Source organism: Accipiter gentilis, chromosome 31, assembly GCF_929443795.1.
Source record: "Accipiter gentilis chromosome 31, bAccGen1.1, whole genome shotgun sequence".
In the NCBI taxonomy this organism is placed as follows: Eukaryota; Metazoa; Chordata; class Aves; order Accipitriformes; family Accipitridae; genus Astur; species Astur gentilis.
This window is the reverse complement of record NC_064910.1, coordinates 20,559,133-20,580,849: the sequence shown is the minus strand read 5'-3', so window position 1 is coordinate 20,580,849 and position 21,717 is coordinate 20,559,133. Positions and strand designations below refer to the sequence as shown.

The following is a 21,717-nucleotide window of genomic DNA, read 5'->3' as shown; positions in this document are numbered from 1 at the left end:
GGTCTTGGGACAGGCACCCCCCCCAGACACAATTCGCTGATGGACAACAAAGATCCTGCAGTCGGTCGGTGAGTTTTGGCTGCCTTTGGGGCCACGGTCAGCAGCACCGTCCGGGCACACAGCCGACCTGGGACGGGTGGCACAGCCCTGTCCGTAGGGAGGACCTCTCCCAGCACGGCAGTTCCCCGGAGCCTTTGAAAACATTCCGGCCTGCCTCAGGTGCAAGGGAGTCCCCACTCAGAGCCCCAGGGAAATCCACAGTGAAATTCCCCCTTCTCTGAAGAATCACGCCCATACGGCTTTTATTCTTACACCTGACGCGACCGCTTGTACTGTTACCCATCTTACTAGCAAATGCTACCTCAAGATTCTTGAAGAAAAATTTTCTCTACTTTCATTTTCCCAAGGTTCACCGCAGAAATGTCCAAATGTGTAAATGACAGTTTGCAACATTAAACGAAATGGAGGCACAATAACGGTGGCTTGAAGGGGGAGATGAATAATCTATTATTCATATCCTCTGCAGACAGGCCATAAACAAAGTAAAGCTTAAAAACAGCCTTCTTAAAACTAAAGGTAAGGCAGCAGTAGAGTACATTGCCTATAAAAGTTACAGAGTTATCACCAGGGATTAACAAATTGCTCAAGAATAACACATAAACAGGATTTTGCTGTGGGCCAGAAAGGGTGTCTAGGGATGGTCCAAGGTCCTTTCCACACCTGTAGATAATCCAGCCTCCTATAAAGATGAAGCTGAGGGGATTACACAGCACCAAACCCTCTCCCCAGTACTTTTCATAGTCCATTAGCTTTGATATCCATTTGGTTTGAAAGAAGGGCAGAGGTGTCAGAGAAAAGCACTTCCCTGCCTCTGATTTTCACGGGTCTGACCAGTATTGCTGACGCAGCTCAGCCCCTTCTCCATGCTGACACAGCCGTCAGGTAGCTAGTCAGGGCACGGGTTGTTTCTGAACCAGTTAATGTTTATGCCTCCACTGGCCCATGAGAAGTGCTACGCAGTGCTCACGCTGCCACTTGCCTTTTTCCTATGAAAAAGGCAGTGTGCAAGGCCAGGAGCGAGGGAGGGATGGCACCTCAGGGGCAACTCTTAGGACAAGGGTCCTAAGTAGCACAAGGCAAGACCGTGTCCACTGGTCCCTACCTCAGCTGCCATTTCATTAAAGAACTACAGAAACACCACTAATTTTGAGTGGCACATAACATCTACAAACACCTCGGAGATGCTGTTGCTGATAATCACTTATTTTATTCCTCGTTACACCTTGTAAAGTAAAAATGACAATCAAAGTCCTGTCTCACTGCGCAGCCTCTCTTACCAATGATCAAACCCTCTTCCTTTTGTACTTTAAAGGGATCCATGATCACTCCAGACTGGTGTTCCTCCCCACCAGTTTCTCGCTCTGGAAGTAGCAGAGTCAGTAACAAAGCAAAGAGCAGAGAAATGGTCAGACCTAGCTGACCAGGGCTACAAGGATGAAGGTGTGTATGGCCCCTGGCTCCCGTCCTGTTTCTCAGCAGCAGCTCAGCCCTGCTGTTTTCAGAACATGCATGAAGCTAGCTCTAGACAGGGCAAGCTGGTTAAACTCAAGCATACAAGATTTCACATCCTGCGAAATTATTTTGCATTCCCAATAGTCTTTGAAACAAACCACGTCACAAACATTTTGTGTAGCTTAAGACCTCAAACACATTTACAAGTCGGAAGGTACATGGCCAAGCAAAGTTTGGCTCATAATTAGATATTGTTAAATATTTTTTTCCAAGATTTAGCATCAGCAGAAACGCTTCTGCAATAAGATGAATGGTGGTGTTTGTTATTTTTAAATTCCACTGGAAATGGTTGTGCAGTTTTTGTGCAAGTATTTCTCTGCAAACATTTCTGTAATGGAAGTTTGAAAACAGGCAAATTTTCCTTCCAAGTTGAGAAAAAACAGAGAGCAGAGACACAGCAAAAAATTAAGGAAAGTCTACTACTCATTTTTACTTAGAATAAAAACCAATAAATTTTATAAACATAAATATGCATAATTAAAAACCTGTAAACACTTTCAAAAGGTGACACAATCCTCTTTAATTAGGAATGGAATAGATATGGAGATAATTAATGAAACATATCCACAGCAAGAGAAATATTTTGTGTTAAGACATAACCTTGCTGTAAAGGAGACTCAGGCAGGCAGCCTCTCCTGCACACCAGCACAACGCAGGCAGTTCCTGCGCCACAAGCAGTGAAATTTCCTGAACGGAAACTGCTGCTAAATGATCTAGACTTGTCAAACACGGCTGAAGAAACTAATTCCTCCTTTAACAAACAAATGAGGAAGGAGCAAATGGCAATGAAGTCGGGTATTTGATTTAGAAGTAGCTATTAATTACGACATGCTGAGCTGGCACATTATACGTGAGGGGCTCACCTGCTTGTTGTGCCAAATATAATCCATGTGTTCATCTGAATCACCGATGTAAGATGAGACATCACTTGGGGTGACAGGGAACCTGAGCCTAAGTACAATTAAAAAAAAAAGAAAGAAAGAAAGAAAGAAACAGGCACATTCTCTCTGGCTCCCAGGCAGATGGCAGCCATAAAGGCTGGAAACACTAGGAGAAAGTACTGGCACAAAAGGAGCAAAAATAGCGCCGGCACATCACCTTCAGCTTCCTGGGGAGTTAGAGGAAATTTAGAAGACAGAGGGATAAACAGCTCCCACAGCGATCAAATTTGGGCTGCAGCTACCTGGAGGTATGGGACACCTTACAAAGCACTGCATCAGCAAGGGGTGCACGCAAACAAAACACAACGCCTTGCAAGCCCTTAGGGGACTACATTAAACCTCTCAATGGCAATGGCGTATTTAATAGCTATATAAATGAGAATCCATCTCCAACACATCAATGTTGAAGAACTTGCATTTTTCCTAATGCCAGAAAACTAAGGGAACCAAGGAGGCAATAGGATTCAGCTCTAGTTTCAAGGAAATTTTCTCACAGTAGTACATTTTTGCAAGATGTACAACTGAAAAAAAAGCCCTAAGTAAAGCTGACAAAAAGAGCAAGAGCACATCCCTTCCGTTTCTCTTCCCACTATTTATTTATTTCCTGGCAGATGCAGAGAAGTGCTGAACCAGCAACTCTTGGCTGGTGGAATTCGCCAGCTGGAACCAAGGGGAACAAAGAGCAGCACAGGTGGAGCTGCATGGGAAGAGATGGGGGGACAAAGAGGGCCACAAAAATAGCGACACAGAGCAGATACAGACAGACTCGCCTTCCCCTTTTGCTCCCCTCCACTCACTGTCACAGTAACTTAAAATGCTATTCCACATCCATCTTTTATCTCACGCTCACACCACTGTTTAATAACTACATCAGTTCTAGTAAGAAGCTGCTTTTGAGCAGCAGAACTGACAAATCCCAACCTTCTCTGGACCCTTGTCTTGAGGTGACATTCCTCTATGGAATCTTTAATGTTTAACATGGGCTGAGTTCACTCTGGGACTTTTCCCTCAGCAGGAAAATTAATACGGTTTTCTTCTACTGTATAACTTAGTTTTTTCACATAACTCTTACTAACTCTTCAAAGTCTCTCTATTTTGTTGAAACAGTTACAAATTCAGAAGTTATTACTGGGCTGAATGAACAGCATCATTGCACAAGCCTCATTTCTTTCGAAAATGAGGCCAGAAAAACCCCAACCCGTGACATGGGAAATTGGCAAATTTTAGATTACATTAAGAAAGATGAAGTGGAATAAGGAGTAATAAAGGAGACCACCTCATTTTTGTGCTCATTTTTGAGCTGAAACCTCAGCGCTATGTAGGAAATGGCAAGACCTTTTAGGAATAGAAGTTCATGGTTAGCCATATAATGATAGCAAGAAGACCATTAGTTGGTAGGTCCTTCCCAGCAGGAGATGAAACCCTGCACTGCATAAAGAGCAGGGTGACACGTTAAGCAAGGCCCTAATGGAGAACCCGAGGAACAATGCCCTCCCTGGCGTGTGCATTACACAATCAGAAACTCAAACATGTCTTCAGCCATTCGACCATTTAATAGTTAATGAGACTGATGGGTGTTCACACAAGGGTGTAACAAGCTTTCATATTCTGCTTGCAACCTTGGTAATAAATGAGCTAGGGCTGCCACAGAGGGGTAAACTGAGCCTTCCTATTGCAAATGAGTACTTCTAGCATTACGCTTGTAGCAGTTCTCCCAGACAGACCACAAGAAATGGCTAACCCAACAAAGAATGAAGCATACCCTAACAAGGTATGAACAGCACAGACAGGCAAACTTCTAACAGAACACAAACATCAGCACCAAAGCAAAAGAAACATTTTATATTTCAAGGGACTGAAAAGTCATTTTAGGTTAAAACTCTTCAGCATCAAGTTTGGGAAGTGGTTCACTATGGCAACATGTATCGGCTTATGATTCCAACCCACCTTTCCTTGGAATTACACAGCTCCAGTACACTCTTTTGTTATAAAACTATAGCCCTGGCCATTTTACAGCAATGGTGAACTGGCTTTGAAATGCCTTAATGCTCTCCTACAAATGAAAACTGCTGTACAATGCTGCTTGCAAGATGTGCTGCCTTGCAATAGCCATCAGGAAGCAAAGCACAGTGTCAAGTATTTAGAGTTGGCCCAAATAATTTCACTGCTCCAAACCAAGTGCTTCTCTGTGCTCTGTAGAATCGCATACAAATCATGCCACTCAACTAGACAATGCTATGGAAACTGTAGAAATGTTGTTTTGGGCAACTACCAATTTGACCGTAGGACGGTCTTGCAACTATCTAAGGCACTATATAGTCTCAGAATTCTCCATATAGAAGGGAATCACGAACGTGGAAGACTAGGTAGCACTGCTAACCAATTTCTTTAAATGTATTTCACATCTACAGGGGTGACATATTGCTCCCCTTTCTCTTCATTAAAACACATCAAACTTCAATATTTTGAAACTTACCTTACACTTGAGTCATCTAGTTACTAGAAGGACCCAAATATTACTATGCCCGTCTCAGTATTCATTTGGTTGTTACTAGTATTTGCACTTAGATATTGCCAATTAATTTAAACTGTATAGTACATTAAAAACGGATTAACAAACTTATCCTCTACTTTTGCCCTTTTGGATGTTTCCCCTACTCAGAGGTATTTAAGACCCGTCCTTCAGTATCTGAAGCAAAGACCTTCAGCCCAATTCCAGAGTGCCCTATTTTCTTGTAGTCCTTAAATTCAGTAGTTATAGTGAAATAAAGTGCCTTGCTAGACTCAACTTAAAGTCTTACCTCTTGCACACTTCCCCTGCAATCAAATATATGCATGGTAAATAATGCAATCTTTTAAAACAGCTAATGAGTATTTCCTAAGAAGAAATAGTCCTTCAGAGAATATCCTCCTCAAGGACAGTCCTGATTTAGATTAGAACAAGTAAAATATGTAATTACTATGATACGCCTTGGGGTGGGGGGAGGGAGAAAGAGAGAGGAAAATAGGTGACTGATAACTCGATTTGAGTAACGTTAAGAATTATCTTCCTGCTGACATCAGCACTGCTCAGTGCTGCTCACTCTTGTCCTGAAACAATATTTGCTCTGGCCAGTGAACCCAGGACCTGTCACGCTGTGAGGTACCAGGTGCTGTAACATCATCACCCCCAGGCTCCCACCCTGGTTCCTTCCTCTCACAACACTCAAAACACGTTTTGACAGGCGTGACTTCATGGCTATATTATTTTATAAGTATACCATATCTCCAGAATAATAATTTAGTGCTGTTTTTAAAAAAGCCCACAGTTAAGCATGTGTAGTGGCAGGTTACAATACAAGTGCAAAAATCCCCAAGCATACTATTTGTTACAGTGGTACACCTCCATCACATACCAGCTGTAGAAAACAGAAAGCTGAGGCTCTCTATTTCTAACTTTGGTAGCATCTCATGAGAAAATCAACCTAAAAAACAGGTAAGATTTTGGCTCTGTTTTGTTTTGGGGAGGTTTGGTTTATTTGTTGGGGGTGGGGGTGCTATTGACAAGTTTTGCATGAGAATATTCAAGGACTCTCTAGGAAGCTTCAGACATCAGTGTAATTTTAAACCTCACATTATCCCTTTTTCATGGTTACTAGGTGCTAGCCTGTTTCACCTTCTCTGCAGCATTTATGTTTATAACCTGCTCATCACCTCAGTATCTAAAGCATCTAACAAAAACCAGAAACAAGCAGCTTCCTGGTTCCTGCCTTTTATTACTCAACAACAGAGAACAGCAGTTAACAACATCATTGGGATTTATTTATTTTTGCCTTCTGATCCCAAACCAGATATCCCCCAATACACACACTGGTCACCTGGCTGACTCTTTCACTCTTCTTCTCCAACCTCTTTCACAACCACTGCTTGTAATGAGATTCACTGCTGTCCTGCTTCTACTACCTCTCAGCTCCCTCACCCTCAGGTAAGGTCTCCACTTATGTTCTTACAATGGGAAACTAGTTTTAGCCTATCTGTTCTTGATGCTTCCTACCAGAACTGTAAGGCATCCCATGTAAGTACCAGAAGCTCAAAAAGCTGCTGGGAGGCACAAACGTCGCAGTTACTAAATCGCACAAAGTAACCAGGCCCGTAACCTAGAATTCAGCCCACAATGACCTACAGAAACATCCTCTCACTTTGGAATAGCCTTGTATTCTATTGCTTCCTCTTACTCTGTGTAAGAAGGGAATTACTGTATTTTTGGTCCAAAGGAAAATTTTCAGGACCCCCTTTTTACCATTAATACTGAAATCAGAGCTTACAGAAGAGAAAAATATATGGCCAGGACATATGGGACATTTCTACACAGCTAAATAGGAGAACATTTCTAGCAACTACAATTATCTAGGTCTTCCACAAATTCCAACAATGATAGAAAAACTCATTCTTCAGAGATTTAAACTATTTGCTTCTCACTTCTCAGAATGAGAATAAATTACGGACAAGTCTGCATGGCAGATCTGACACTTGGTGCCTCCCAGTACTCCATCTTTTATACTTAAAATAGTATCAGCAGAACAAAAAAAAAAAAGATAGATAGGACATTCTAAAAGCAGTAACAGAAAGTGCTTCAAGTTGCTAAAAATCACAAGAGTTAGTATCGAAGAAGTGATGAAGAACACATGCAGAAACCCTGACAAGTCCTCCCCAGCTAGATGGCAGCCACCAGATCTAGTCATCTTGAACTAGACGGATTGAAAATACTGCAAAATATTGAGTTTCTTCCTGAAAAAAACCCCAAAACACTCGGATTCCAATGACACTTTCAAATTTCTGCCCGGAAATGAAAGATTTTGTTCCAGGTTGCCTTAATATAAAGGCACCATAGAGTCTCGTGGAAGCTGTAGTTTTGATGTTTCACACCCGTGTGATTCCTCAGCAGATGACATTTATGAGGCACCACGGTCTGCCTCCTGAACAAGCTGCACGGCCACCATCACTGCTACACATAACGGCAGAATTAGTCTAATCAACAGAAAAGAACAAGGGATGACATATGTGAACAACCTGCCTCCCAAAATTTATGTATTTAAGATGTCACAGTGCTTTAACTCTTTAACAGTTCAAAACAAAATGTTTCGATTTAGTTCAATAAATTACATGTTTTTAAACATTTCCAAATCAACTTCTCTTGTGAACATTTCTCATAATTAACTTTGCCCTAGAAGACTGGAAGAAATTCTGGCATTTCCCCTAAAATGGAATTCTGGATTTTGTTCTGCTTTGCAGACAAAGTGAGACCCTAATACAGAGGAAAATAGAGACTCTGTGACATAAGATGCATTTTTGTCATGAACAGAAGTTTCCTACAGACTTATCTCCCTTTTCATCAAAATATTTTTCTTCTACAACGAGCTTCTCTTCAGTAGTTACTGTGCTGTGACTTTTCTAGACTGGCTACCCCCCAAAAAAGCTTGACGCTCCCTGTACCCATCCTATTCTATCACATTTGGCACATTTCCCGGGTTCATTTCCCTAGCACTTACAACTACAGCAGGTACTTTTAAGGGCAATGCAGCAAACACCCCAAACATTATCTTCTACAGTTGTGCAGTTATCTTAATCAATATCATAAATTGAAATCCTTTTCTAGTTGAGAGTTATAGATTATTTTTGTAAGACTGAAGAGTTGTCACAAGACTTCTTAACTGAAGGTGTACTGTTGTAGCTAACTCCGTTGCATATGGTGTGTGTAGAAGACACTTCCTGCCCTTCCTTGATCTTATACCCCATTTACCTCTAGTTTGAATCAACACATCACTTGGAAAAGCAACTTGAATTTTTCCTCTTCCACATCACTAAACAAACCCCTAAAATTATCACCATTTCACCCAACATGCTTGCACCTTATGTGTTGAAATGCGTCATTCAGTCAGTGAGAACCTACTTGTTTGCATCTAAATCCTCAATTCAACCAAAGAGCACAGGACTTTAAAGCAGCAACATCAGACAGAGTCAAAGACAACATCGTCTCCAGTGCCCACGCACAGTACGCTAGCATTTTATAGCACATTTTATATCACCACTTCTATTTGCATTTCCATCTGTACATAGTTAAAGGCAAAGCAGAGGGAAAGCAAAAAAAAATTAAATAAATACATAAATCACACTACTGAGCTCGTTTTGCCTCCCTCCCCATTTATTTTTATTTTTGGCATTTGAAACGTCCAGATACTTCACCTTTCACTGCTCCACTGCTGTTACTGTTGGTAACAAAATAATTCTGACTGTTATTTGTTAGCCCTAGCAGTCATCCTGTTTTGCAAATGATTAGACACATTGTTTTATTCTGAAAGACCATCATCTTGGCTTCCATAGAACATCATTGTCTAAATTATGCGAGAAGTAAATAATGCATGAAACATGAAATGTTACCTATGCCAAAGCTGATCTAATGTTTCTTGGTGTGGGAAGAGACTTTAAGAAGAAGAAAGGATTAAAAGAAGCAAATTAATTTGAAAGGATCATGCCAAAACCCACTTGAAATTTATAACAACAATAATAATAATAATAAAGTAATGCTACAGACATTTGCTATTGAAAGTGGAATTCAGCTTCGCGACTCACACCGAGTGAGCGAGCAGACACCATGGGCCATGTTCAGACAGCTTAAATTCAAGCTCAGCCAAGTGTTTCCCATTAGCCGACTCTAAATTTTCAGGGCCACGAAGCCAGTGGGAATTATGAGGTCCGAATCCAGCGCTTCAAGTGTGGCCCTGCTTAAAGGAGTAGCTCCCCACCACCTCCTGTCAGAGAAGGGGACCAACTGAGGTGCGTGTTCAGATTGCAGGACCATGCAGGTGCAAGGGGGAGATACTGGAAGAACCATTTGCAGCTTTTTTGGATGGGGGAAGACTGCTTAGGGCAGAAAAGAACCCACGGAGATCAAAACACTGAACATGTGCTTTGGTAGTCAGGCTACCTAAAGTTTCTCGAAGACCTTTTTTTTTTTTTTTTTTTTTTTGAGGACATTTGCTAACGCTGCTGCTGTAAGTGGGGCACTCCTGCAGCTCTGCTCAGTAATTTATGTTCATTAGGAAGGCCAATGAATGACTCATCCAGGTACAACATCAATTTAACAGGCAGCATGTAACCTTGGGGTGGTTTTAAGCAGGCTTATCCCAAGTGGAGAGAGCCCACAGAACACCACAGGCATGTTCTGCACGGCGTGACAGCCTGCTGGGGGGACACTTGTCAGAGACAGCTTCTTCAGCACTCCTCTCCAAACATACCACCCGGTCTAAAAAACCCAGCAGCACAAAGCATCTTAACCTTATTTTCTGCAAGGCAGATTCATGGGAGAAGTTATTTAAAACATTATGTAAGTCCAAAGACATAAGACCCTAATTTCATTTTTGGTTTGTATTGGAACTATTTAGTTGTTCTTCTAGATAAAGATGTCTCATCACTTGGTCATCACTAAGTCACGATTATTTTTTTTTTTTAAATATGGTAACATTTCAGTTTTTACTAACATGTAGCATTTTAAAACATATTTAAGCAACCACCTAGCTTAATATACATCTTAGTTTTTATTTCATAAGGAATTTGCTCCATTATCATCTTTAATAAGAGATGCATCTACTTGTGTAGGTACATGTGATATAAGCAAAGTGAAATTTAGATGAAAACTGGAATTCATTTAAAAATACACAGATCATCTTCATCTGCTAGAAAATGAAAACCACACATTTCTTATGTATACACACATTTAGAAGTTTATAAAAACATGGTTTGTCTTTTAAACAGTTTGGTAAATAAACTAAGTATAATTTGCAGTTAGTGATTTAGCTGATTACTTCTGGTCACTGTGCCCTATCAGATGACAGAGCAAATGGATCTCATCCCCCCACATCCTTCCACCTCGTCATCATATCTAAACTTGGGGGGGGGGGGGGGGGGGGGGGTGTGGGGTGTGGAACAAAACCAAACCACCAAAAAAACCACTCCCCCCCCCCCCCCCCAAAAAAAAAATCTTTCCCAGAGTTCTCAGTTTTATGCAGCGGTCACCAAATAATGCTCCTGAACACACTGGAAAAAGAATATATTCTCTCTGTTCAGGAGAGGGGATTACTATTTGCCCACAGTTGCTTTCTACTCCAGCAACCTCTTCTACTTAATTATCCACTAACTCAGCTGTTCAACTGTTTGACTGTCTTCAAAAGTTGAACTAGCACATATTGCTCATTAATGTTTTATTTCACCATACTGTTGGTATGTTTAGATGTTAATACATCAAAGGATCTTGCTTTACAAATATTATATCAAACATGTTTCTCAATTCATAATATTTTAAATTTAATTCAGTTATTTATCCTGATTCCTTGTCACAGAAATGCTTGTTCCATCTTTCATGAATCTTTCTTGGCTAAGTTTTTCACCTCAGCTAAATCCATGTTTTCAGTATTTATACCAACCCTTTATTGCAGGAGGTATCTGGATTCAATTCTGCCACTAAAGTAGGTGAATTCTGTGTATTATCTGTCCTTTGTAAAACAAACTGTGGACAGTATCAATGAAACTATATATAAACATCACAATACTGACAGCATATTGCTGTAGATACACGCACGAGTAAAAGAGGTTATACTCAACTGCTTGGTGAACCCACTGCACTTAGATAAGTATCATGACAAAATCACTTATTCAAAAAAAACCAAAAAAAAACCAACCCAAAAACCACAAAACACCATTCTCATCAACACTGCTTCATACTGCAGCAATCTCATGAAAAAGTTACTCATTGTCATCCTAATGGATCTTTTTCGTCCATCCCTCTTGTAGAATTATTTTAGATCACTGGCACAGCAAAGCATTACTTTATTGCAAAATAAACTAATTAATTCATACCTGGTTGTAAAGAGGGTTAATTACTGAAGGCTTCAGGCCTTGACCAGGCTAATTCTGACCATCCCACTGAATGTCTGTGACAAGCCTGTCGAGTCTCTGGTTTTACAGAACGATTTGAAAATGCACTTGGGAGGGAACAGCATCTACAAATCTTCTACTGTGTACCTCAACGTTGAGGCACTCAAAACTACTAACCTTGTAAGTAGTGACTACTGAATGATAAACAACACTTTAAAGGTGTACTAGGGCCTCAATTTTTATTTTTTTTTAATGGAATATATCATCAAGATTGCTTCAGGTGACGTTTTACCCTTTACTCTGATAATTTAGGTTTTTTTAAAATAAATAATAATACTATGGTTTTTACATCTGCGTTATGCATGTTCCTACTTCAAAAACCACAACCTTGCTTATGACTCTAGAAAGGCAATAACAGTTTGGGGAATTGTAGCCAAAAGTATTTATACTGGAGCATCAGTTTTCCTTTCCTCTTCTTGCTGTACAGCTTACATGGAGATGTACCCTCCCTTTTGTTTCTTCCTGACTCAAAGACGTCAGTAGGAAGCAATTTCTCCATGTGTACTCTAGCCTAACATCACTTTTTGATGGACCTACTGTCTTGTCAGTCAGCTAAATCACATTTCTAGCACTAGCATAACACCAAATTCTGTCAAGGGGCACAGCAGAGCGAATTTTATCTTTTGTGAAGTAACGGTAAGTCCAGAGTTTCCTCACACAAAAACTTCCTATTTTAACTGCCACAGTTCTTATTCTTTCCTGCCTCTTTGAGGCAGACAGTTAATCCCACCCCAGCTATCGTGCAGGTACTAATTTATACTCATGGAATAAAAAAAAATTACTGGCCTTTTCCCAAAGAAATAGCAACTTAGCAATTTTTTTTTTTTAATCTATTCACACTTCTGCTTTTTGAACACAAAAATACGGTTAAACTGTAGAGTTGTAACTATAGAGACAAGTCACGACAAACACAAATTAACTCACGAAGCCTGTGGAAGAAAAGCAAGATTGCTGGTCTGTGTTCCCTATTCATACAGAGCTAGAAGGAGAGTGCCAGCTAAAAAATGCAGTGTCTGTGTAGCTCCAGCATCATACAATCAGTACTTGTCATCCTCGGAGCTCAAATAATCCAGTGTGTTCATTGGTAGAGGAAAGAATTTGTTTTCTTAAGAAAATTGGACCTCTGTGCTGATAGCACAAGTCCACAAATAAGATTAAGGTTTGTGAAACTGACACCATCAGGCAACCAAGTGAGAATTAATCAAGTAAGCCAGAACCTAATAAAAAGAGATAAGCATTTCGGTATAAATCTTGAGCCCAATCCTGCTCCCTAATTTCCCAAGACAAAATCTTCAGAGACCACAGTAATACCAACAAACAGTAAAACTAGCACAAGGCACCTCTCCCTTGCTCATCAGTGCGTGATGTTGCTATAAAACACTATTTTACCTGAAATCCACACAGACGTTGGCCCATTGGTACTCGGCACCCGTAACACACACACTTTGGGGTCCCGGACTCAAGGAGCAGAGGCTGTACTCGCTGGCGGCCAGCTTCAAACTGGGGTCACAAACTGATTGCCCCAGACGAGACACGGCAAACCAGCCATCGTTAACACCGGTGGCACAGCGGTTAGCGTAGAGTATTGACATCCCAACACACTCGGGGAGCATAATGAAACCAAATCCTCCAAGGAAGAGGCCAGAAACCCCAGAGAGAGTTTGCCTTTGTGGACGTGTGAACCTGCTGTCATCCACCGACGGCCACGAGCAGTGCCTCCTGCCCCGCAGTCCAGTCACTTCTCTCTCCTTCCCAACTGCCAGCGCACCTCTGCCTGCCTTCTCCCCTCGTGAGAAGCGTTATCGATAACTATCTAGGTAACAAAGTACGCTGTGGGATTGCCTTTGCTTCAGCAATATTTTTGTGGCCCCAGTGAATTCAAATTTTTTTTTTTCCCCAGGATTTTTTTTTTCTTTGGGCAAATTCAGTTCTTTTTCTCTTTACTAGGAGCCGAAGCATGGGGAACCCCATTTTCAACTGGGCCAACATGGGTAAGTATAAATACGGCTGATGCTGTTGAGTTTCTTCTATTTCTGACACTCTGTGTAACTGCATGGCATGTGACTAGTCTGCTCCTTCCTCCTTTGACATAAATATTGTTTAAAAAAAAACCAACCCAAAAAAACCCCCCACCAATCCTAGCACAGATCTTTCGGGCAAGGGATTGTAGACATTTTACAGAGTTACTTTAAAAGCCCCTGGTGAAAGCTCTGCCACAGGCTTTGTGCAAGTCTAAATAAAATCTTAATGGTTCTGCCTTTAACCACACCGCATGGCCAGTCGAAGACTTTCAGTACACAGGGGAGGCATAATTATACAGTCCGCAAAACCCACGCTGTCCTGCCCCTGCCATGCCCTTCTCTGTCCTGTGAAGTGTCTGACACATTTAATTTTAGTGCTAATTTCAACCATTTTTCCAGAACTGAAAGAACTCTCGCGAAGTTCATTCTTTGATCCCTTCTTTGAGGAAAGTTGAACAGGTACAACTCTGCTGTACCCTATTGCCCAGCAGAATAGCTGGCTTTAATGAGCCTGGGTGTAATGAATCTGCGTTCAACCACTTCATTCTTAGCAAGACCCAGGACTCTCGGGTGCACACCATCTGCTCCTGCTGACCCGGTTCCTCTTGGATTTTTTCCATTTATTCCAGCATTTCCTCTTCTGGCATATGCTCTCACATTCCCTACCTGCTCTCTGTTACCTAGCCTCTTTCATCTAAATAACCTCTTGGATCAAGCCAACTAACCTTTAAACCAAACAAAACCCTTGCCCGTTTGCTGTTTGGGAGCACACGTCGCTGCTTTTCCCACAGGAACTGACATATTCAACAGCAGTACTCCAGCCGGGATGCACCCATTTTTTTGTGATTTTTGTCTAGACCACAAACCCTGCCATCAGAGTTAAGGAAGGTGGAAGGAGATGCTTGCGAGCACCTTCCTGACCAACATGAAATCTCAATCAAAGACTGTATAAGGAAAGGCTCCTTCTTTCTCAAAGATTTATCCCACTTACTATACAAGTACAAATACTTGAAGACAACAGCAGAGGTTCAAGACTTTGCGTGGCACTAAATGCCCATTCTGGAAGCATACTGACCTGTAAAATCACTCTTCAATGAATACCTTGAGGATAAAAAGCTGTAAATTGCACATTGCTTACAAAACAGTCCATAGCTGCCTCTCATTATAGCCCACGCAAGGGCCGGGAACGGTGTAAAGTACCTTCTGGTCTGAGCAGGCTCTGCTTAGTAGAAATCCAGAACTGGTTTCCAATCCAGATCTCCCCCATTTCTGACACAGCAAAAACTCAGCATGACCACAGCGGTGGGTTTTGAGGACAGGCGCTCTAGCCATAGAGTGGAGTGCCACTGGGATTAATGCCATATAAACCAGAGGGGGAGGGCAGGAAGGAGGAAGAGAAACAGCCCCAGATCCTATAGGCCTTATTGTCTGAATATTCCTGAAGCCAATTACAGGCTTGTTTCCCAGTAACATTCTCCTCACAGCATAAATATACCTGAAAAATAATCTAAAAGGGTAAAAAAACAACAAGAACATTAAAAAAAAGCCAACATCTCCAGGCTTAAGTCACACATTCCTATCAAAATGACCCCCAAAACAGACTATGAGAATAATACGGTAATACATTGTACTTAAATTACAGGGCAAGGAACGACATCGCAAAAATACAGGGGGTTTTTCCACACTTCTTTGGAAAATGAAGTGACTAACACCACAGTCGCACAAATTTACTAACAGGGCTTTAACAAGTTTCCCAAATATGCTTTCTTATTTGAAATTAACTGCCACCTCCTTCTCCTTTGCAAAAGACCTACTCTTGGTGCTAGATCTATGCAAAATCTCTACTTTCACCGCTCGGTGCAGCTGCAAGACCAAGGCCACAGTGTGGCTCAAAATGAAGTAGTGCGGCAGTGGTCGGTAGCATTTTTATTTCACAGATGGGGTAAACAGCACAAGTAAGAGAGGAAAAATATCCTTGAAGTACCATCTTTTTCATTCGAATCGCTTGTGTCATATAAACTTACACAAGTCATTACGAGATGACCTGACAGCTATCAGGAAAGCAGTAAAGGAGTTTCGTACCCTCAGGCGGTGCCCAGGTGTAACTATACTTGAGCTCAACTTCAACACAACTTTTTTTCTGCTTGATAAATAAAGACTACTGAAGAACAGAATTCCTGCGGGTAAAAATAAATTTAAAAACCACCGGGAACGCCCCACCTCTGCTCAGTTTGGCGTCAGAAGCATCACGCATTACAGGGCATTAGTCAAATTTCTAACCCACAGGTGGGGAAGACCGCAAGTCCGGTCCTCCCCGGCACCAGCCTTCGCAGCGCCTGACCGAGCTCCTCCTCGCCGCCGGGGAGGGCTCTGCCTCGGAGCCTCTCCCGAGCTCCGCTGCTCCCAGGGCGCCAGAGCCTCCCACCTCCCTCCTAAACGTGTTTGTTCTCAAAACCGGACCTAACAAACACCAGCCACGGCATCCTTTTACCTACAGCTTTTGGGGTTGGTTTTCCCCCCCCCCCCCCACTGAAACAACACTTGAAAAAACCAACAAACCCGCAAACCAGCCTTAAGCCAGGAATTAAACACGCCGCGTGCCCTTCCCGGCTCTGCCAACCCGAGCGTCTCCACGCTGCTCGGGGCCCCTTCCGAGGAACCGAACGACACGACCAACCCACCGGGCGGGCGGACCGCACAAGCCGCCGAGGGGCTGCGCGGACCCTCCCGCCCGGCCCAGCGGCTCCGTGCCAGGGCACCAAGGCGCGGGACGGCGCCCGCCCCCGCGACACGACGGCCCGGAGGCAGAAGGAGCGCGGCTCCCGCGGCACCGGCGGCGCCAGGAGCGCGTCCGAGAAAGGGACGCGGACGCAAAGCGGCCCCGGGCACCGCCGCCCGCGCCGGCAAGCCGTGCCCCGCTCCGGCCGCGCTCTGGGGCCGGCGGCGGCGCGCTGCTCCGCCGCCGCTCGCTCCGACCCCGCGGCCGGGGCAGGGCAGGGCAGCGGCCCGCCGCGCTGCCCCGAACTCTGCGGCGGAGGCAGCGCCGGCCCCTCTCCCGCGGGGCTGAGGGAGCGGGTCCCGCCGCGGCGCCGTGCCCGCACCCGCCCCCCGCAGCTTAGACGAGGCGAGACGGCCGCCCCCCGCCCCCCGACCCACCTGGTGCAGCGTGTCCGGGGGCAGCTGGGAGGCCCGGAACAGCTCGCCCACGCTGCTGCCCCCGGCGGCCGCCTCGGGGGGCGGGCAGCACCGCGAGAAGAGCTCGGAGTAGCGCTGCTGCTCGCTCTCGCTCAGCGGCAGGAGCAGACCCCCGCCGCCGCCGCCGCCGCCGCCGGCGGAGCCCCCCGCCGGCCCCTGCTCCATGGCGCGGCGGGGCAGCGGCTGCCGCGCCGCCGGGGCGGGCGGGCGGGCGGGAGGCGGCGCCGCGCTGCGGCGGGGAAGGTGCGGCCAGGCCCCGCCCCTCGCCCGGTGCGGCCGCCGCGCCCGCTCCGCAGTGACCCGCCCCCCCGCCCCGCCGCCGCGTCCCGGCCCCGCCTCGTCCCGCCGCCCCGCCCCGCCCCGCCCCTCCCGCGGACCCCGCCGGCCGCCGCCCCTCACGCCCGGCCCGGCCCTCGCCTGGCCCGCTTTGCTTTGGGTTTTCTTTCTTTTATTTTTTTTTTCTTTTTTTTCTCAGTCGGTTTGGTTTTCGTCCGAAGTCACCGGCCGCCCGGCGCTCGTCACCAGCCCGAGCACCGCCGTGCCGCAGCGCAGACCCACGGGCACCGAGGCGGCCCCGCGCCGCTGCCGGGGGGGGGGGGGGGCGGAGGCGTCGTTTGAGCCGTCTCGCCCCGGCCCACGCCGCGGCCACCCCGCCAGCCCTCCGGGGACTCCCGCTCCTGCCCCGCTTTGTGCTCACGGCGCTCAGCGGGGCTCCGTTTTTCTCCCCGGACAGGATGGGCCCTCCGCAGCAGCGGTTCCCGAAGTACCACCTGCTGCTGCTGCAAAGGCAGCGCCGGGCGCTGCGGTGAGGAGCTGCAATAACGTAGCGGGTCCCGATGGATCAGCCCTGGCAGTTGAACCGCGGCGCGTCTGTCGGGGTTGAACCCCAGCCAGCGACTCAGCACCACGCAGCCGCTCGCTCGCTCGCCTGCTCCCCCGCACCCAGTGGGATGGGGGAGAGAATCGGGAAAAGAAGTAAAACTCGAGGGTTGAGGTAAGAACGGTTTCATAGAACAGAAAAGAAGAAACTAATAGTGATAATGGTAACACTAATAAAATGACAACAGCAATAATAAAAGGACTGGAATGTACAAATGATGCGCAGGGCAATTGCTCACCACCCGCCGACCGACACCCCGCCAGTCCCCGAGCGGCCATCCCCCATCCCCACTCCCCGCCGTTTATACACTAGACGTGGCGTCCCACGGCATGGAATACCCTCTTGGCCAGTTGGGGTCAGCTGCCCTGGCTGTGTCCTGTGCCAACTTCTTGTGCCCCTTCAGCTTTCTCGCTGGCTGGGGATGAGAAGCTGAAAAATCCTTGACTTTAGACTAAACACTACCGAGCAACAACTGAAAACATCAGTGTTACCAACATTCTTCCTACACTGAGCTCAAAACATAGCACTGTACCAGCTACTAGGGAGACAGTTAACTCTATCCCAGCTGAAACCAGGACACATCTCACAATGTTCTCTATAGTTTTTGCTTTAACCTGAAGGGCAAAGAGACAAGATTCCCCCTTGTGACTCCTCTGGGAGCAGCGACACTGTAACTGTTCCCCTTACTGGTTGAGCACCACCGTAAAAGTCAGGCAGGTTGGCACCCAAGGCAGGAAGGCTGGGGACACCCCAGCGAGGAGTTTGTTTGGGGGTCTCATGCTGGGTTTTGGAGCCTTCCCTCCCGGGGGTTCTTTGGGGCATTTCAAGGAATAAGGTAATCAACCTGAAGGTGATCCTTGCGAATGCCAATGGCCCACAGAAGAGCGAACGGTTCTCTTCACAGCAGCTTTTGGTGCTGAGATGCAGCCCAGCCCAGGAGAAATCAGATTACCTGCTCTTTGCTTGCAGTCCTAGAAGATACTAGGTTAGGGTTACTTCAGTTAAAATTGCTATCAGTTTAATTTATGTTCTGTAAAGCCAAAAAAAAAAAAAAAACAACTTACTAGCTCATCACCTCTGTCTTGGTTAACCAAGACCTGTTATCTCTTGTACAAGTCTTTTAAAAACTACTTTATCCTCTCCACGCCATTCATCTGTGCCTCCTTCTCACCTGCACTAAACACGCACCTTTCATTCTGCTAATCTGAAATGAAGATCTGTGCCTGTCTTCTCAACGTGCGGAACGCTGAACGGGTTGTTAGTTAAAGTTATTGGTGGGTGAATAATTGATGATTGTGTTTAAGGGTGGAGTGTTATGGAGAGATCTTTGTTCCTTTAGGGACACTAGATTGTCATGGTATTTTCTCATTTTAAAATATATTGTTTCAAAGAAGGGCAAGACTGCCTCAGAAACTGAATCTTGCAGCCCAACTTAAAGTGGCAAAGACCCAAACCCATGACAGTCGTCTTGAGAAGGCCCTGCGGAGCAGAGAGTGAATGACCCCTTGACAGCTGGGCTCTTCACCTGGAGAGTCCTAAGATGTGGCTGCACCTTTTCTGTATCTTCAGTCTGGTACAAGATACTGGTCAGAGGAAATGCTACCAGCCATGTGGAGATGACGTAAAGCTTTACCTAACTATTGCCATATTTAACTATGTGACTCCCATGAAAATAGAATAATATCTTCAAACTAGCTTATGGAAGAACAGCTGTCTTACAGCTGAACTAGAACAAGAGAGATGTTATGCTGACAAGCAAAGGAAAATACTGTCAACAATTTGTGCTAATTCCTGTGCCTGAAGGTGCCCATTCATAACTGACCAGCTCAATACTTGCGATGCTAATGTCTCATCACAACAAATACTCCCTTCTCCAACACCCCAGCAGACACTGTTTGACCTTTGTTGATGTGTCGGCCTCAGTTTTTCTAAATTTTTCTAAGGTGGACCATGGCAGGAAGACACTGGAAACACCCACTGTTCCAGAACACAATGGTCTGCCTTACCAGCCACGCCTCTTACTGCAAACAAACACAGCTGCTTTTTTTTTTTCCCCTTTGGACAATTTTGTCTTCTTCCTTGACCTGTAAAACTTGCATTTCTCTCTCCATACATCCCTCTCTCAGCAGAAAGGACACAGTGGCTGTGTCCAAACCCAGTCACCCTCAGTATTGTAATCTCCAACTTGCCGTCTCCAAGACACTAAAGAAGTGAACCCCCACAAGCTGAGGGAGAAGGCAGGGAAATCCATGCCTCTCATTTCTGCAAAATAAGTGTGAGCTTATAGGTGTAACAGGCGTGAGCTGAACACCCCGTGGGCATGAGCACACCTTTAGGGAACGTGGGGTGCTCAGGTGTCTGCCTGCCACCTCTGAACTGCAGGCATCCTTTGGCACCTTGCAGGGTCAGCCACACCGACGTACTCTGCTGAACCCAGTACTTACGGGGAGCTTTAGTCCACCTTGGGCGCCAGAGCCGCTTTCTGTACAGTCCAGTGTGCCTTGTGCAATGGCATTGACGGTCCTTGTGTGCTTTAAAGTTCTTGTGAGGGTACATTAGTTCAGACTGAGAGGCACTTCATGATTATCAGAAGCTCTACAAAGATCATGGGATGAGAGTTTCAACCTTCCTGTTTATAGGGAAGTTGTGATGTCATTCCAGGTTACAAAAGTTCCCTATAACTAAGAAACACTATGTATCAGTAAGTCAAACCAGTTCAAGTATTTATTGTTTGCTGGAAAAAAAATAAAGTCAGTAATGTAAGCTGGATTGAAAGCTGACTTATCAAAGTATGGTTAAGATCTGTGTGTGGTCCTCCTTTCCTCCTTCCCTCCCCACCCAAGTAATAATGCAATGACTTACTCTAAACCCAGCCAGCAGCAGTCCTGCAAACAATTGTGCGATCACATGTGGGAGGGAGACTGAAGTTGTAGTGAAAAAAACCCAAACCCCCTATTACTTCCCAAGATGTGCCAGCAGGAATAGTAGTAACATATAGGTATGTTTTTCTTCAGGATGAAATCATCGGTATAAATTGACAGGTATAATATGACATATAATAAAAAATCTCTCCCAATATTTTAGTGTTTTGGGGATCCTGGGAACTCTTTTTATTTGAACAGTACAGCCAAGGACCAGCCACTTGAATTTGTATGTTATTTCACTTATCTTAGGGTTCAGATCACGTCAAACTTGCCCTGGCCCAAAAGGCATGAGGCCTGGCTGGCAGCTGCTTCCTGTTGACAATGAAAACACCCTGCACATCACCGGCTGAAGCTTCGGAAACACAGGCAAATAGCTGCCTGCAAAACCATAACTTAGCTTTTCCCAAATCAGTTTGAGTGAATCTCACCCGTTATTCCTAATAAAAATTCTTTTTATTTACTCTCTTTGCAAAATGAAAGATGACTTTGATGACAAACAACTGGTGGGGCAGGTTTCCCAGCCACAGCATCAGGCATGCTTGGAATATAGTCGAAAACTTGTAGTTTCATGTATCGACTCCGCGTGTGAATACTCTTACTATTCTTTGCATTGTTTCTTGGGTGATGTTCCAACTCTAAGAAAAACAGGAGAAATGGTTATTGAACTGTAAAATGTGATTGTCTGTTTTCCAGCTTGTTAATATCTCTAACACCTTAAAAACATCCAAGAAATAGTAGCTGCTTCCTAGCTCTGGCCTGTTCATTTTTTTTCAAAAATTTGATGGCCTTGTAGGTGAAAACTGCCCTTTCTGAGCAGATTGTGGAAGATGCAGTTCATGTCAGTTTTTTCTGTAAGCAACCGAGTGCATACTAGAGAATAACAGTTGGTGTAATAAAATACTTGACAAATATCCATGTATTTATTATTTGTGTGGGAAGGGACGGAGGACCACACACAGATCTAAAACATACTCTCATAAGTCAACTTTCAATCCAGTTTACATAACTGACCATTATTTTTTCTAGCAAACAATAAATACTTGAAATGTTTTGATTTACTGGTATGTAGAGTTTCTTAGAGGAAAGTTTTGTAACTTACAATGATATCACAACTAGCTGTGTTTAGAAGAGTCTTTCACAAAGTCCTTTTATGAAGATTTATGCGTGTAGTGTGAGCTTTAGTGGCATAAGGCTAAGCTCATGCCCACATCTTT

The 21,717-nt window shown here is 44.7% G+C and overlaps 1 protein-coding gene and 1 long non-coding RNA gene across 4 annotated transcripts in view; one reads left to right on the top strand and one right to left on the bottom strand.

Annotated features, from left to right (window-relative positions):
* REPS2 (RALBP1 associated Eps domain containing 2) overlaps positions 1-16,901 on the bottom strand; it is a 101,817-nt gene extending 84,916 nt beyond the window's left edge. For all 3 annotated transcript variants that reach the window (XM_049834147.1, XM_049834149.1, XM_049834148.1), the window contains exon 1: positions 16,661-16,901. In XM_049834147.1, coding sequence (XP_049690104.1) covers positions 16,661-16,864 — 204 coding nt within the window. In that variant the 5' untranslated portion in view covers positions 16,865-16,901. The remainder of the gene's footprint in view (positions 1-16,660) is intronic.
* LOC126052905 (uncharacterized) lies at positions 13,224-14,754 on the top strand. The gene is made up of 3 exons (XR_007510185.1): positions 13,224-13,308; positions 13,431-13,474; positions 14,296-14,754. It is a non-coding gene; the product is annotated as an uncharacterized LOC126052905 (long non-coding RNA).
* Positions 16,902-21,717: the final 4,816 nt, after the last annotated feature.